The 17,450-nt window shown below is 46.5% G+C and overlaps 1 protein-coding gene across 5 annotated transcripts in view; it reads right to left on the reverse strand.

The window, feature by feature from the left end:
* ARHGAP5 (Rho GTPase activating protein 5) overlaps positions 1–17,450 on the reverse strand; it is an 80,508-nt gene that overhangs the window by 11,796 nt on the left and 51,262 nt on the right. For all 5 annotated transcript variants that reach the window (XM_075926960.2, XM_006117658.5, XM_006117659.5 and 2 more), the window contains exon 7: positions 15,720–15,825. In XM_075926960.2, the coding sequence (XP_075783075.2) occupies positions 15,720–15,825 (106 nt within the window). The remainder of the gene's footprint in view (positions 1–15,719; positions 15,826–17,450) is intronic.

The raw sequence follows: 17,450 nt of genomic DNA on the forward strand, positions 1-17,450 counted from the left end.
CCGGCTTGGTCAGAGTGGGTGGCAAATAAGCAGTGACTTAGCAAGGCCCAAGCCCTGATTCAGGGCAGAGCAGCAAATGCACAGTTAGTGGCCCAGGCCCTGGTTCAGGGTGGGGACAGCAAATAAATGGGCACAGAAGCCCAGAATACAGTTCACAGCCCAAGCCATGGTTCAGGGTGGGCTGGCAAACCAAACAGCCAGTGGACCAAGTCCTGGTTCAGGGGACAGCAGTAAATCAAACATAGTTAGTCTATACAATTAGGAGTTTATAATAGCCCAACAGTGGGGTCTCCTTATTCGGGGCAGAGAGCCAGCAAACACAAGTGGTTCACCTGAAATGGCAGAGGAGAGAGATTGCTACCCAGGGGTTGGATGGCAGGGTGGGAGGGATGCAGGCCCACCCACTCCACTGTCCCCCAGCCCAGGGCCCTAACAGTAGCAGAGCAGTCCGCTGCTGAGTCAGTGGGGCTCTAGACTGCAACATGCTGACCTTGGGTCTGGCTCAGCCAATCTGTTGTTGGCTATTCATGGGCTACTTCCGTTCCCCTCCTCTGCGCATACCTGGTCTCCCAGCAAGTCTGCTAGGGTGTTGGGGAGCAACTCTCCAGTAACAGTCCCGGTCATCCAGGTCACTCCTCAGCCTTTGGCAGGCACTGTGATCAAGGTCAATCCTCAGACTCTGGCAGGCACCTTTTGGGCCCTGGCCAGTCTTCAGCTTCCCAGCACGGGAGCACAGGGCAGGCATCTTGTTCTCCTCGTGTCTGGACTCTGCCTGAACTCCTGGGCTGGCTTTTTATAGAAGTAGCCACGCCTCCTGACTTTTGGTCAGGTGAGAGGGCAGAGCCATGCTCTGTCCAAGAGAGCTTGCGGAGGGGCTCTTCCCCCTCCATGTCAATTGGCAGCCACTCCCACTATGTATGAGTTGGGAGGCAGGTGAATACTGGCACCACAGGCTCATGGTGACTACTGCAATGAGATCTTGTATCGCCTAGAACCTTTGTGTTGATAGACTTTACTATGGAGTGGGCCTACCTATCAGGCGCCTATCAAGTCCAGAGTCTGTGATGGCTGAAGTGTGTATTTTTGATCGTTCATGATGAGCCCAAGGGAATATCTTTCTTGCTGTATTCATTGTTTCAAGTGCTTCTGAGAGAAGTGTCCTTTATTAGGTAATTATCAAGATAAGGGAAGATTATAATGCCCTGTCAATGAGGGTATGCCACAACCATTGTGAGTGTCTTTGAAAACACCCTGGGTGCGGATGAGAGGCCAAAGGGTAGAATGCGATACTGGAAGTATTCTGCTGCTACTGTAGATCATAGGAACCATCTGTGAGCAGGATGGATGGGGACATGGAAATAGGCAACTTGTAGGTCAAGGACTGCAAACCAGTCCTTCTCATCCAAAGCTGGGATTATCAATGCGGCATTTGAAAGAGGGATGTACCTGAGACATATCAAAATTGCAAATGAAGCCGGGATTTGAATTTCCCATGCTTCATTTCCCTAATTGTGTCATGGCGCTTTTTTTTTTTTAAATACTATTTCGAAAGTGAAACCTGTAAACCTCATTTTTTGAATACAGGATCTTTCGAAAAAGGCTATCCTTTTCAAAAGAATCGCATCTACACCACGGTTTGACTTTCAAAATAGTGTTTTTTGAAAAAAACACGACACAGTTGTGCAAATGAAGTGCAGGAAATTCAAATCCCAGCTTCATTTGCAATTTCTATGTGTCTAATTTACATCCCTCTTTCAAAAGAAGCATGTAGTTTAAATGTACCCTGTGAATAACCATTTTGAACCTCTGTTTGCAAAGTTATTGGTTGAGTTAGCAACTGTCAAGAATGGGCCTCCAACCACCTGCCCTTTTCTTTTTGAGAAAACAGTAAGAGTAGAAGCCCTTGCCTCCGAACTCATCCGGTACCCTCTCTACTGCTCCGATGGAAAGGACGCAGTGGACCTCTTTCTTCAACAGGTCCTCATGAGAGGGGTTCCTGAAGAGGGACGGGGAGGGCAGGAAGGTGGGGAGGAGGGATGTAAATGGGATGGTATAACCAGATGCCGTGACTTCAAGGACCCAGCAGTCCAATGTAATGGTAACCGAGCAGTGATAGAATGGTCTCAAACAGTGGTGAAAAATGGGGACCTAGTCTTGGTGCAAACGTGCATGTCCTCAACTAATGCCTCAAACCTGCTGTTCTGTCAGCCTGACGACTAACAGTGTGGTTGTTTTCTGGACATCTCCTCTGAGGGTACTGTCTTACATGGGATTGGTCAAATCCCGTGCTGATACTGAGAATACAAAAAATCATGGTGCCTCTAGTACGCTGTGTACCATTTATGGTGATATTAGGCATATATACACACCATCCTGTATGTAAAGTTGATCTAGAGTCTTTACTTGCATGAAGAACCTTGCCGGCATTTTCTACAAGCAATTTTTGTTTGTTGAATGGGAGGGTCCTTTACTTTAGACTGTAGCTCTTTTAGGGCACCAGCTGCTTATAGCCAAGACACTCAGCTCATTACTATTGAGGTTGCAATGGACTGTGCTGCTGTGTCTGCGACATCAAAAGCCATTGGTAGGGCTGCTCGTGCAGTTGTATAGCCCTTTTGGACAATCAACTTCGGGATCGGTCTTTCATTATCTTGTAGGTGATCCATTAGGCCAGTTAGTTTGGACTAATGATTAAAATCATGGTTCACCACGAGGGCAGAGTAATTTGCAAAGCAGAGCGGTAGAGTCGACAATCAATACATTTTTCTACCAAAGAGGCCCATGCGCTTACTTTGTCTGCTGCAGCATTCCTGTACTACAGTAATTTAGACCTCTGTTTGACCATGTCCCACAACCAATTTGGTTGGGGGTAGGAAAATAAGAAATCCATGCCTTTGGCAGAAACCAAGTACTTTTTGTCCGCTCATTTCTTGATGGGTGGGACAGAAGCTGCGGTCTGCCAGATTTCATCTGCCAATTCCATAATGTCTCCTTGATGGGCAATGCAGTTTTTGCTCGTTGAGAGGGTTGGAGGTTTTTGAGAAGACAACGTTGTTTCTCCTGTACTTCGGTCAGTTGAACTTCCTGACTAACAGCCACTCCTGTAAACAAGTCCTGAAACTGTTTCAGGTTATCTGTAGGTGAGGTATCACAATGGATCACTGCCTCGCCTGGAGACGAAGAGGATTGGTCAGTAAGTGTCAGATGGTTGTTCCTCAGAATCAGATATTTGTCCCTCCTCAAGCTCAGGTTATGGGGGAGGAGAGGCACTCCGATGAGGTAGAGTGATGGGTCGTCTATGGGCAGCGTAAACTGTAGACTGGTGTCTAGAAGTAGAGCAGTAGCAACATGGTGACCAATGTCTGGTGTAGGTTGGTGCTCATAGTATGACCTCATGAGGGAAGAATGTCTTGAAGAGAAAACACTCCTATGATTCTCATGTAAGGCAGTGTGTATTGATAGTGCCAGAGACCTCAGGGATCTGAGGAAGGAGAAGGAAACAGGGACAACTGCACTGCACCCCCGGAAGATACATGGTGGGGTCCCAGAGGATATGGAGAGACCAATCTATGTTGTCGCCTATGACTATCTTCATTTTGACCAGTAACGGAGTGCATCAGTGCCGGTGAAGTCAATGCCAGCAACAGCAATGACAGTGCCTGACAGAACATTAATAATTCCTGTCTAAGGGACTGGACTGTCTCCTTACTTGTGTTTGCATGGGCCTTGGATAGTGCCGCTGGTTTTCTCAACACCGATGGTGCCGGAGTAGAAGGCTGCGTGTCTCAGGTTCCCAAGGTCTCGTTGGTACTGGTGCTGGTGCCAGCAGCAGTATCAGTGCCAGCAGTGGTGCCAGTGTGGAAGTGACACTGGTCAGTACCGATGTGCCGCACCATGGTTTTTGGTTCCATGGCATTCCTAGAATGGGAGGACTTGGTGCTGACATGGCTGGATGAAGTAGGGGATAGAGACTATGCAAGCAAGGCCCATTTCTTAGCTAAGGAGCCCAGGCCCGGGGAAGTGGCTCTTCGTTTCTCAGCCCTGATAGGAACAGGATCTTGAAGGTACTAATTCTGACAGTTGAAGCTCCTTATCAAATAGGAGCACGTGGATTCACATCTCCCTGTCTTGCTGTGTTCTAGTCATTGGTTTTGAACAATGAGGTCACTAAGATATATGGGGTTCCCTGAGGCACCTAATCCAAAAATGAATGCCCATGTGAGGTGGACACGGGCTCATTTTAAAACCAGGAAACCCTGGCATGATTTTTTGAGATGTTCTCGGTTATCCTCTCACTTGAATTAGAGGTGGTGTCCTCTTGTCTCTTGTTTTTTTTTTTTTTTTTTTTTTTTTAAGCTGAAGCCTTCATAGCAGTCACCAGTTGCGTTTGTTTTGTGTTTTTTAAATGTCAACTAGAAAAAAAGGAAACTACTTGAACAATCTAACTATCAACTATAAACTAACTCTAACAGGCTAAACTACTAAACTAACTATCAAATTATTTTCTCTCACTAGATTCTCCAAGGAGAGGAACTCCTGCAACCGAGGGTGGCAATGAAGTAACTGGTAGGAGCCAGACCACATGAGCAAAGAGAAAGGCATGAATAGCATGAGGCGCCTGATGCACAAGCGCAGTCCAGCCAACTACTGCTGGGGAAAACTCCAAAATGCGGCGCCGGGACGACCCAACCCCAACAAACATAATATGACCCTGTAATGTATTTACAATAAAGTACATTCCCAGTCAAAAAAAAAAGTTAAAAGTCCACGAGAATGTAACATTAAGATTATATAGCTAGTCATAATTAAGTACAAAAATGCAATTATGGTTGAATGTTCAACCACAACTGTCACCATGAGCATACATTTTATAAAATTTTATACTATATTATGCTATACTAGTCATTATAAGATGATTTTTCTGTTCAAGATGGAGTTAAGCAGAAGAATATATATAGTAATCTAAGAATCAAGCATTCTTAATTACCTGAAACAACTAAGTCCATTCCACAGATTTTAAAAACAGGATAAACAGTCACTAGGATAATGCACTTAAACTCACACCAGTTTGGCTTTAGTTGAGTTAGTTCTAATTTATATCAGTGTAACTGTGACCACAAACAGGCACCAGGCTTTTCAGGGCATACTCTTGCACTCGTCAAGTGAGAAATCAGGTGACTACATTGTTTGGCTTCCCCCCCCCCCACACACACACTCTTCTTTCCATGATTCTGAACATTACATACCTGTACATATACACCCTTCAAGTTATGGGTGATGTCAATCTGCTAGTGTCAAGATTAAAAACAACTGCTTATTTGTTAAAATTAAAATATCTTGTAGAAGACCAGATCTGATGTTATGAAAAGCGAGATACAAAACAGACATGACCCTAGGCATCCCTGTATTCACATTAGATGCTACTGAAAAGTTTGGATAAAATACACCTTATCATGAATTCCCTGTATAAATTGTTACTATAACATATTTAAGACAAAAGCAGCCTATGCTAGGTAAAAGTGATAAACAGGTCTGTCCTAGACAAAAGATTGTAATTTTAATTCAATTTACAAATGAGATGTAAACTAAGTTATCACGCTACACCTCCAGAGGTTGTCTTGAGCCAGAATTTGACAGAAATAACATGGTCCCTGCATTACAGAGAGACACAGGAGAATGAATCTCCAGGTGGCCTTCCTAACTTTGAGAATAAAGCCAATATTGAGGGAATATCAATGACAGAGAAACTCCATCATTACCTTTTATATGTTAATACGAGTGAAGCTACCACCTTGTATTTTTGTAGAAGGTCCTGAGAGACATTCTATCCAAAGAATAATTGGCAAAAGAAACCATCCTAAAGACTGTATCTTGCTAAATTAGGTAATATACTTTTAGATGCATCTCTTCAATAGCTACTATCTTTACCTTTATTTCTTCTACTTGACATCACAACTTATATTCTGTTAATAAACTTGTTTTATTTTTCATCTAAATCAATCCAGTGCTGTGTTAGTACTGAAATAATTATTCATTCCAGTTAAACTGGTGGAGAGCTGGGTATTGTCTCTTTAAAATGAGCAAACAAACATTTCTCTGAGTAGTCCAGGAGAGTACTGCAGACTTCATGGCAGATGGTTTTGGGCAAATTTGGGACGGGAAGTGTGTTGGGGCCATCTTGTCAGGTACAACCAAAATGGTGGAAACCAGGGGTGTGGCTGGCAAGATCTTGGGGCCTGAGACCTGAACAAAGTGTCACTTACTTGTAACTCATCATTCTAAATGTGATGCAAACATGTATTCTACTTAGGCGTAGGGGCATACAACCAGCACATCGAAGCTGGAAAACTTTCCAAGCAGTATTCTTAATCGTCACGCTCATGTCCCCTGCCCCAGCCCCTACCCTGGCCATATAAGTGTGGTATCACCCCACCTCCTCAATTCTTTCACACGTCAGAAGAACAGACTCTGATGCAGAAAACATGGAGGGGGATTTATGTAATACAACCTGCATCACATTTCTAAGAAAAACAATTATAGGTAAGTAAGCAACTTCAGACACTTCTGAAGAGTATATTGGCATATACTTGCATATTGGGCTACCTATGTGCATACACATATAGCCTAGCAACTGCAGACATATTCAGGCTATAGGTGAGGGTTCAGACTGCAGCTCCAGGAATCACTCAGTTGGAGGAAATATACGTCAACTCAGAGTCTTTCAGTCTCCCAATGAACTTGATTCTTTGAGTTGGAACCAATATTGACTTTCTGCTCTTTAGGATGAGACACAGAAGATCAAGTAGGTGTAGGGTGAAGTCAACATAACCGAGAACTTCCTCTCTGAACTTGACTCTTAAGTGTCCTTAAGGCTATGAAGCCTCAAGTCAGTATGCTCAGAGAACAAGGATTTCCCGTTGAATGGCAGATCTTGGATGGTATTCGGCACATCCAGAGGAATCCCCGAAACCTGTAGCCACACGCTCCTGCGCATGACCACGCCGGAGGCCATGGTACAGGCAGCAGAGTCCACAGTGTCCAGTGCTGCCTGTAGGGCTGTTTGAGCTATTATTCTCCCTTCCGTGGCCATAGCCAAAAAACTCCTGCCTGGAGTCCGGGGGCAACCTGTCCCGGAAATTGTCCATCATCTGCCACAATCCCTAGGCGTAGCAGCCCAACATCATCTGCTGATTAGCAATGCACAACTAGTCACCCCCTGTGGTATAGACCTTATGTCCCATAAGGTCAAGGTGCTTGGGCTCCCTGGATTTTGGCCTAGGCCCCATCAGCCCCTATCTCTCCTTTTGAGTAGCCGACTGCACCACCAGGGAACCTGAGACAGGGTAGGAATACAGGTGCTCATTCCCCGACAGGGGAACAAAATACTTGTTTTTGAGCCCTTTCTGAGTGGGTGTAATAGAGGCCGGGGTCTGCCTCAAGGTATTTGTGATCTTAGCCACAGTTTTATTCAAATACAAAGCCAGCTTAGCCTGGGTATCCACATTGAGGATGTCCATCATGGGGTCAGTGTCCTCTGTCACTGGCTTTGCTTGTACCCTCAAATTCGCCACCAACCTGCAGCGCAATTCCCGGTGTGCCCGTGCATCCAGATGGCATTGATGGTGCCGGGTCTGCCAGGGCTTCGTCTGGAGAGAACAAAGAGGACTCCCAAGTGGATGCAGGGTCGTCCAACACCTCAGGAGACTGGGTGGCTTGAGGGGGCTCCATGTCGGGGGAGATGGGTTCACTGCGGGGACTTCCTCCACTGCCAGCTTCTGTCTGAGGGCTGTCCACTCTAGTCACATCAGGGGGTCCCGACACAGAGGCCGATAGAGTGCTTCTTTGGTGCGAGACACTAGATCCCCGTGACGGTGGCATGGGCCTCTGCCACTGGTGATAGGCCCATAGTGTCCGGGCCTGTGGGGGCCAAGTCTGCTGGAACTTGGATGGTCTGGGACGGTGCCAAGAAGAAGTTCTAGATGAAGCAAAGGAGTGCATCGACTCAGGCTCCGACTCAGAAGAGTAGTCAGAGGCAGACAATGGCAGTGTCATGGATGGTGCCGTACAGATGTGATATTGTCTTTACCTCTCCACAGAATCCGGCTTCCCCATATGGGCATGTCTGGGCGGTCCCATCGCAGTCGGTGCTGGAGCACTGGTGCCAGAGACCTGCTGCACTGGGCTAGGCACGGCAATCGTAGGTGGTGCCGACGAATGACGGGCGCTCTGTGGAGGGGCAGCAACAGTTGGTGCCGCTTGCACAGCCACGACCTGCTATACTGGTGTCACCCCCGGTGCCGCAGGCGAAAGCTCCTCAGGGTGCGGCGATGATGGAGGCGAAGCTGTTAGCTCAATCAGCTCCTGTGCTGCCTCAAAGGTCTCTGGAGGTGGATGGGCAGTGCACAGGGATCTGTCCTGGACTCTGTCTGCATGCAGGACCATCTCTTCTTCTCTGCGCACCAGCATCCTGACTACATCTGGGAGAGTCCAGGGTTGGTGACTGAGAGCAGTGCCGGCTGCCATGCGTCTTGCGGCTAGGTGATCTGACTCATTTCTTTCCTCTTCTTCAGCACCGGAGACTGGGACTGGTGCCTCAGTGCCAAAGTTTTCAGTACCACGGTACGGGAAAGTCCCGGTTGGGGCTCCTGCACCAAGGCTGGTGCACTGCTCACCACAGCGTCTCGGGATGGTGCCGATTGGAGAGCCGACTCCATCAGTAACAATTTTAAGCAGGAATCCCTCTCCCACTTTGTTCTAGGTTAAAAACTCCTGCAGATCTTACAGGAGTCAGTAAGTTGAGACTCTCCCAGACACTTTAGACATGAGTCATGGAGGTCTCCTATAGGCATCGGCTTCACGCAGGATGCACAGGGTTTAAAGCCGTGCGGGCCTGGCATCCTCCTCCCCCAGAGGGGAGAGTTAACCAATGACTGCGAACTAGAACTAACTAAACTAACACTGATAAAAAAAACTATTTACAGACAAACAACTATTGCTGGGTTTTATCACAAGAACAGGAGAAGCTCTAACAACCATGATGGGCGGAAGGAAGGAACTGAGGAGGGGGAGGGCCGTCAGGGGGTACTTATGCTCCATTATTGTGGCGCCACTCCAGGGGGCGACCTGCCGGCCCGACAGGTGCCGCTGGGGGAAAAAACACTCCAGAAACAATGCACGTGCACACACCTTATTAGAATGCACATGAGCCATCACTCGAAGAAGAACCTCCCATAGCTCAGAAGAATTGATATGTGGAAGTAAGTATTCTGCAGGTACACAGCAGCAAACCAAAGACTGTGATTTAAGGCATAAAGGACAGCTGATGTGAGATTCTGTATGATCATCCTATTTCAGATATATTTGTTGAGATCACAGAGGTCAAAGACTGTTCTCAGTCCTCCCTGGAGAGGCCCTGTTCCTGATATTACCAGGAAACCTCCTCTCTAGCTCCCAGAGCCAAATAAGACTAAACATACTTGAAGAGCAGATTCTCATGAGAAGGATCCCTGAAAAGGCATTGAGTGGGGAGGATAATGGAGATAAACAGTACTGCATAACCCAGTCTAACAGTGCTTAAGACAGCTTTCCATGGTAATGGAGTTCCAGACGTGATTAAAAATGAGCTAGCCAATGCCAAAACACAGAGAAAGAAGATGCAGAGTCATCACTGGGTTACTCTCCTGGACACAAGAGTCACAATAGATGCTTGCTAGAAGCTGGGATGAGAGGGAAAAGGGGCAGAGAGAAGGGAGAGGTGGCAGAACCAGAGGATCATCTTTTGAGGTTCATCGCTCAAGGTTCCTCTGAGTCCTATGATTTTATGGTATTTACAGACCAACACCTATTGGATCCCAGTGCACATTTGCAGGGAATAAAAGTATAAATCTTCCTCACCAGTAACTCCCTCCTTTTGGATTCTTATCCTTAGGGCTCGACAAATAATGTAATCTATTCATCCGTGGCGAGTAGATTACAACCCAAAAGAGCCGGCGCAGAGCGATCTGCGCATGCACAGAGTGCAGAACTGCACGGCTGGCAAGCGGGGCTCACCGCTGCTTGGCGAGCCCTGCTTATCCTTATTGATGGACTTATACCTAGCTAGCCATGCCCTTTCTTTTGCTGCTGTTACCATCGGAGAGGTAGGGTACAGGTAGGAGAAGAAACCCTCAAAACCTGGCCTGGCCTCAAAACCCTTCTCTGAACACTTTGCTATAAGAGGCAATGAACCTGCAGTATACCAGAGGGCTTCTACTCTTCCTGCCCTCAGTCACTGATCAAGAGAAAGATTCTTGTATGGTTCAGTCATCTAGCTGTAATGAAGTCCTGTTCTTGCAATACAGAATCTGACTTGAATAATCCCAGAAATCTTGGGGGGGGGGGGAGGGGAACGAGGGCCCAGCAACAAGTTGAGCAGTAGCATGCAGCTAAAGTGGCCTAGATTGGGAGCCACTTTTAGCACCAGGCATCCTGCTCTGGTATGGGCCAAGAAGTGGGACTCAGAGGCAAAGCAGCATCAGAAGGCTTCCAAAGAAGGCACTAGGCACACAGATGAGGCTAGTGTGCACTGGGCCAAGAGCCCTGGTCCCAAATGAAGGATAGATGTCTATTTCCATACCCACAGTGAGCCAAGGTAGATCTGTGATGCCTCTCTCATAGCAAGGAGTAGGATGACTGCAACCTGGATCTTCAAGAGCCCTGGAGCTTCTCTGGTAGAAACAGAGCAAACACACAGATTAATCTCAAGTCCAACATGGGATGGCATCGGTGCTGAGAAATAAGGGATCAACACCAGCAGTACCAAATGAGAGAGTTTCACCTGGTACCAGGAAAAGCACCAGTGTTAAAGCTAAGGGCAATATTGAACTTGACATAGACATCTTATCACCAAGATGATGGTGCTGAAGGATGCACTAATATCGAAGACCATTTGGTGCCAAATCCAGTGTTAGCCTCAATTCCACATTCTGAGGCCCATGTGGTGCTCTGGTAACGGCAAACCCAGTAGCTCTGCAACACAACCACAAAATGCCAAGGATACAACAGAGGCCAAAGGTGTAGAAGCCATAGTACCAGCCAATTCTTGAACCAGTAGAGAGATTGAGACAGATTCAAAGCAGGTAGATGCTGCTTGGTATGTTGACAGTATGGAGGGAGTTGCCTGGTGCCAACTTCATCAGTACCAGACTTACTGAATGGCCCATGGCCAGAATCAAAATACAGGCTCTCTGAGTGGTACCAGGGAACAGTGTGATGACACTTGCTTCATTCTGATGGCTGTAAGGAAGCACACTACTCCTCTTAGAAGATCAGGGAGAAGTCTCCCCAAGCCTTAGAATGGTTGTGATTCAATTTATATGATCTGGTTCTTGCCTACCAGACAGGGGGAAAACATCCTCTTTTCCCTTCAGGGAAATGCCAGAGCTCAAGCATGGAGCAGAATCACAAGCCAGATCTGAAGGTGAATACTCATCTGGCACTGAAGTCATTTAAGTAGAGTTACATGCTTGTCTCACTACCTGAATCCTCACTATGAATGTCTTTCAGATGGTGCCCCCTCTTTATTGCGTCCTTCACCTTTTGTGGGACTCATTCTTGAGGATATTGTCACCACGCAATGGAAAATACTTTATTTCTGGTGAAGGTATTAAACAGGGCAGCCAACTATTTAAAATGCTAAACTTAATCTAAGAGCTATATATAAGAAACATTTATTAGAAATTGAAACCAAAAGCACAAGGTGAAAAACACCACACTGACCTCGGAATCTAGTCACAGATGGACAGAGCGAATTGAGTGCGTTAGGACCAGGGATGTTAAATTGCATTTAATCTGCTAATCGAGTAGTCAAGGGAATTTCCATTGACTACTCAATTAGTCAAGAAAGGGGAAAACTGCAGTGCTCCCGGTCTCACGAGCTAATGCCACTGCACTCTGCCTTTTAAATGCATTAAGAGCCTCCATGCTCTTCATGTATTCCAAGGCACAGGTGTAACTAGGGGACTGGCACGAGCCGGGAATCAGCTGATTCCTAGCTGCGCCCAGGCCCAGACACTGTGCCTTACGTTTTTAAACATATTACGTGCCATCAGAGATGCAGTGTCTGGGACCGGATGCACGCCAAGCATCAGTTATCTAGGCTCATGCTTGGTCAACCTGCAGCCACCCACCCTTGCAGATCTTTAATACATTTAAAAAGCAGAGACAGCATCTGGGACCAGGCACCAGCCAGGACAGCTGATCTTCAGCTCATGCTTGTTCCCCCCTGGCTGCGCCTATACTTTTAAAATCTATTAAAAGATTAGCAGCTCCTAATACATTTAAAAAGCAGAGGTCCGGTATCCGACCGGATGTGAGCTGGAAATCAGCTGATTCCCAGCTTAAGCTCAGTCCCCCACTAGCCTCTGCCTCTCCTGCTCCCTGAGGAGATGGTGCTGGGGGGAAACTGGCTTTTAAGCCAGCACCCCCCAGCACTGGCTTCTGCTCCTCCCACTTTGCTGCCTCAACGGGGGAAGGGAGGGGAGAGGAAGAGCGACTAGTCAAGTCACCACTAGACTACAGATAAGCATATGCTTATAAAGTATCTGAACAGTTGTTTATATCCCTAGTTAGGACTGCACTGCCCTTATATAGGAAGGGAAGGGGCTAGAGTCACAGAGTAGAAATATGCTCCTATGGGTACTGCGAGACAAAGTTTTCCACCTCCTGTGAATTGAATATGTATACAATCAAGTAGAATACTCAATGAATGATTAGGGGTCTAGAGCACATGACTTATAAGGACAGGCTGAAGGAACGGAGTTTGTTTAGTCTGCAGGAGAGAAGTATGAGGGAGGATTTGATAGCAGCCTTCAAACTACCTGAGGGTATGTCTACACTACAGAGTTAGTTCGAACTAACAGACGTTAGTTAGAATTAACTTTCATAGGCGCTACACTAGCACTCCGTTAGTTCGAACTTAATTCGAACTAACGGAGCGCTTAGTTCAAACTAGGTAAACCTCATTTTACGAGGATTAAGCCTAGTTCGAACTAGCTAGTTCGAATTAAGGGGTGTGTACCCCTTAATTCGAACTAGTGGGAGGCTAGCCCTCCCCAGGTTTCCCTGGTGGCCACTCTGCCAACACCAGGGAAACTCGTCTGCCCCCCTCCCGGCCCCGGCCCCCTTAAAGGGGTACGGGCTGGCTATGGTGCCCGTGCCAGGTGCAAGCCTGCCAGCACCCAGCCAGCAGACCCTGCACCTGGCACGGCTCGAGCCACCACCCGATGCCCCCCAGCCCTCCCCTCTTCCTGGGACCAGGCTGGCGGCTCCCGGGAGCTTGCCCGGGACCGCAAGAGGTGGGCACCCGCCTGGGCTACTGCGGACATCGTGGACCTCGTCCACGATCTCCGCACTAGGCACAGGAAAGTGGCCGTCTAGGGCAGGAGAGCTGCCAGCCTGGCCACCCAGGAGCAGGTGTGCATAAAAATCAAGGGGGTCCACTGAGACCCCCGACCCTGAGCTTACAATGGCCGTCCTGGGTCAGACCAAAGGTCCACCTAGCCCAGTAGCCTGTCTGCCGACAGCGGCCAACCCTAAGGACCCTGGAGGGGATGGACCGAAGACAGTGACCAAGCCATTTGTCTTGTGCCATCCCTCTCCAGCCTTCCACAAACCTTGGGCAGGGACACCACTCCTACCCCCGGCTAATAGCACTCCATGGACCCAACCTCCATCACTTGATCTCACGTCCCTTTAAACTCTGTTCTAGTTCTAGCCTTCACAGCCTCCTGCAGCAAGGAGTTCCACAGGTTGACTCTTTGCTTTGTGAAGAACAACTTTCTGTTACTAGTTTGAAGCCTGCTACCCGTTCCTTTCCTTTGGTGTCCTCTAGTCCTTCTTTATGGGAACTAATGAAGAACTTTTCTGTATGCACCCTCTCCACCCAACTCCTGCTTTTAGAGACCTCTATCCTGTGCCCCCTCTGTCTCCTCTTTTCTAAGCTGAACAGTCCCAGTCTCTTTAGCCTCTCTTCATATGGGACCTGTTCCAAACCCCTGATCATTTTAGTTGCCCTCCCCTCTCCCACCCTCTCTTTTCCCTTCTCCCACATCCTTTTCCCAGTGTCCCCCAGTTTTGTTCAATAAAGACAGATTCCATTATTGAACACAATTGTCCTTTATTTTGTACATCAAGAAAAGGGGCTAGGGAAGGGTAAGTGAAGGAGGTGAGGGAGGAATGGGGTACGAGCCTCCGATGGGGAGGACTGGGCTGGCTCTGCGGGCTTCTGGGGGTGGAAGTTCTCCTGCAGCCCCCCAATTGCCCCCTCTCCCCAGATGGCAGCCTGCGGCAAGTGCAGCCGGGCTGATGGCTGAGTGCTGTGATGTGTCCAGTGTGGGCACTCCGGGCACTCCAACCCAGGACTGGTTTTCAAGCGGGGCACCCCTGAGAACTGTCTGTCCGGGGTGGGGGTCGGGTCCCTTTAAGCACAGCCCTCGGCTAGCCTGAGACAGCATCTCCACGCTCTAAGTCCTCCTGTGATGCCCTGCTGGCACTGCTTCCAGCCATCCTTAAGCCCGGTTCAGGGTCCACTTAATGTGGACATGCTAGTTCGAATTCGCAAAACGCTAATTCGAACTAGTTTTTAGTTCTAGACGCGTTAGTTCGAATTAGCGCTGTAGCGTAGACATACCCTGAAAGGGGATTCCAAAGAGGATAAAAAGGAAGGCTATTCTCAGTGACGGCAGATGACAGAACAAGAATCAATGGTCTCGAGTTGCACTGGGAGATGGCGAGGTTGGAAAAATTATTTCACTAGGAGCGTGATGAAGCACTAGAATGGGTGATGTGAGGAGATGGTGAAATCTCCATCCTTAGAAGTCAGGCTTGACAAAGCCCTGGCTGGAATGATTTAGTTGGGAGTTGGTCCTGCTTTGAGCAAGGGGTTTGGCTAGATGACCTCCTGAGGTCTTTTCAAACCCTAATCTTCTACGATTCTATGAAGTACCACCAAGACTCCATAGTACACAGACACTCAATACTGCAAGCCTGTTTCTTGGCCACTATATCCAGTCTGAGCCACAGCAACAGAGCAAACAAGCCACCCAAGGTTACACAACCATTTACTGATCTAGACTGCATTCCAGAACATGACAGTAGATTAGTATTTGATGCATTCTAATGTTTTTCGGTTCTTTTTTTTTGGCTGAATTTTAATTAAAGAACTCCAAAATCTTCAACTATTGCAAGCAACTGTCTCTTCAACAGATATATTTATTCAGGATAGATCAAAATGTCCTACATCCCATAAAACAGTGATAATGTCTGATTATCTTACTTCAATTAATCACATTATTAGGAAGCTATAGTAAGACAACCCTAGGGTTACCTAAGGAAGTAGTCGGGTCTCCATCCCTAGTGGTGTTTAAGTCTCGGCTTGACAAAGCCCTAGCTGGGTTGATTTAGTTGGGATTGGTCCTGCCTAGAGCAGGGGACTGGACTTGATGACCTTCTGAGGTCTCTTCCAGCTCTACGGTTCTATGATTGTATGAAACCTATTACATAAACCATGAACTCGTTTCTTTATGAACTTACATTTCAAATCCATTTTCCTACTTTCCATTTTTTTTGGCCTTGGTATCAGTTTAGTCATGTATTCAGTATTTTATTGACAGATGAGAGATATGATCATGAACAATTTTCAGTAATTAAATATATTTTTAGTAATAAAAACAGTACTAAACCTGTTGAGATGAGTTATTATAAATTTGAAGACATCATAATTCACAGGATGAAATTTCTTCACAATTTCTTTTAACTCATGCATTCGTTCCGTCTTCTCCAAGATCTCTGTAGAGATAACAAAACATCAATTTTCCTTATATATGTAAAAGGAAACCTTTACCAATGGTGCTGTTAATTTTTATCATTGATACATAGGGATAGCTAAAGAATTATTACTGAAAAGGAATGCCCAAGTGAGAAACAGTATTTGTTACAATTCCTCATGAACCTGTTTCACCTGGAAACAAAATTAAACTATATAATTGTTCTAACAGGTAGAACACAGAGTCTGTATCTGATAAAATTATTTATCTATGTTTAATATTGGAAAATCATTTTAATACCTCATTGCTGGCTTTTAAGATGATCAGTAACTCATTTATCAGTCAGATTTCTTATCAGATTTCTCTTTTCCAACTAATATTTATCAGTCAGATTTCTTACCAGATTTCTCTTTTCCAACTAATATTTACTATTAAAATATTTCATAAAACTTTTATTCAGACAGTAATTTCCCAAAATCTGGCCTAGTTGTTTTCATACATGACAGATGCCCAATGAATAGACAATATATTAGACCAATTAGTGGAATAATATTACTGACCTTTGGAGAGGAGATTTAAAAATCACTCCATTTGAAAAAAAAAAAAAAAAAAAAAAAAAGGACAGAAAATAGCGAAGCAAACAGTCAAATTTTCAAGAGAATGGAATGTATGGTCAACAGTCTAAAACAGGGGTGGGTATCTTGGCCTCGCCCACTCCTGGTCTAGAGAGAGTTAATTAACAGAGAAGCCTTCTATAGACTACAGTAATTCCTCATTTTACACGTGCCCGCTTAACACATTTTAGCGATAGCACAATTTTTTAGTTTAGGGAACGTTTTTTGAATTACACTATTTCCCCAGCCAGCCCATTGCCACCAGCTGTGCAGGGCTTCCCCCACCTCCCTGCAAAGCGGCGGAGGGTTTGCCGCTCGCCGCACCATTCCCCGCTGACAACTCCTCTCCAGATGCCTTGACCCCTCTTCTCCACCCCTCCTTGTAGGCTGGCAGCTGGGTTTCCCCAGCTGGCCCATCACCAGCGACAGCGCAGGGCTTCCCCTGCCTCCCAGAAAAGTGGAAGAGGGTTCGCCAAGCCGGACGCAGCGCGGGTCCTGGCAGTTCCATCACAGGGGCATACTCCCAACCCAATCCCTCTCCCCTCTCCTTCCCTTCCCTTCCCCAGAGCCAAACACCTCCCCTGCCTGATGTAACCAAGTCGCCTTTCTCCCCCAACCTTATGTCCAGGTCCCAACAGACACCACCACTTGAAAAGCAACCCTCACCTTTTCCATTATTTTCAATGGGAAAACTGACCCCGCATAACATATTTTCACTTAACATGATCATTTTCTGAAACATATCTATAGTGTTAAATGAAGAATTACTGTATTAAAAGTACAATGCACATAGACTAATTTTTCTGTATGGCCAGCAATCACACGTTTATTGAAGTTTATTCAAAATTTTGCAAACAGTGACTGCAGAGATTATTTGAATAACTTTGCAAATTGAGCATGAGTTCTTAGTGTTTAGATAAAAGGGCTGGCACATCAGGAAAAATCAATATGTAAGAAACAAAGTTTAAAATAGTGGTAACAGAGAGAGCCATAGGAATGGGTCTAGTCCCTCATAGAAGTGATACAACCAAGG

The sequence above is a fragment of the Pelodiscus sinensis genome, chromosome 5 (genome assembly GCF_052426305.1).
Source record: "Pelodiscus sinensis isolate ZL-2025 chromosome 5, ASM5242630v1, whole genome shotgun sequence".
NCBI classification, from domain to species: domain Eukaryota; kingdom Metazoa; phylum Chordata; order Testudines; family Trionychidae; genus Pelodiscus; species Pelodiscus sinensis.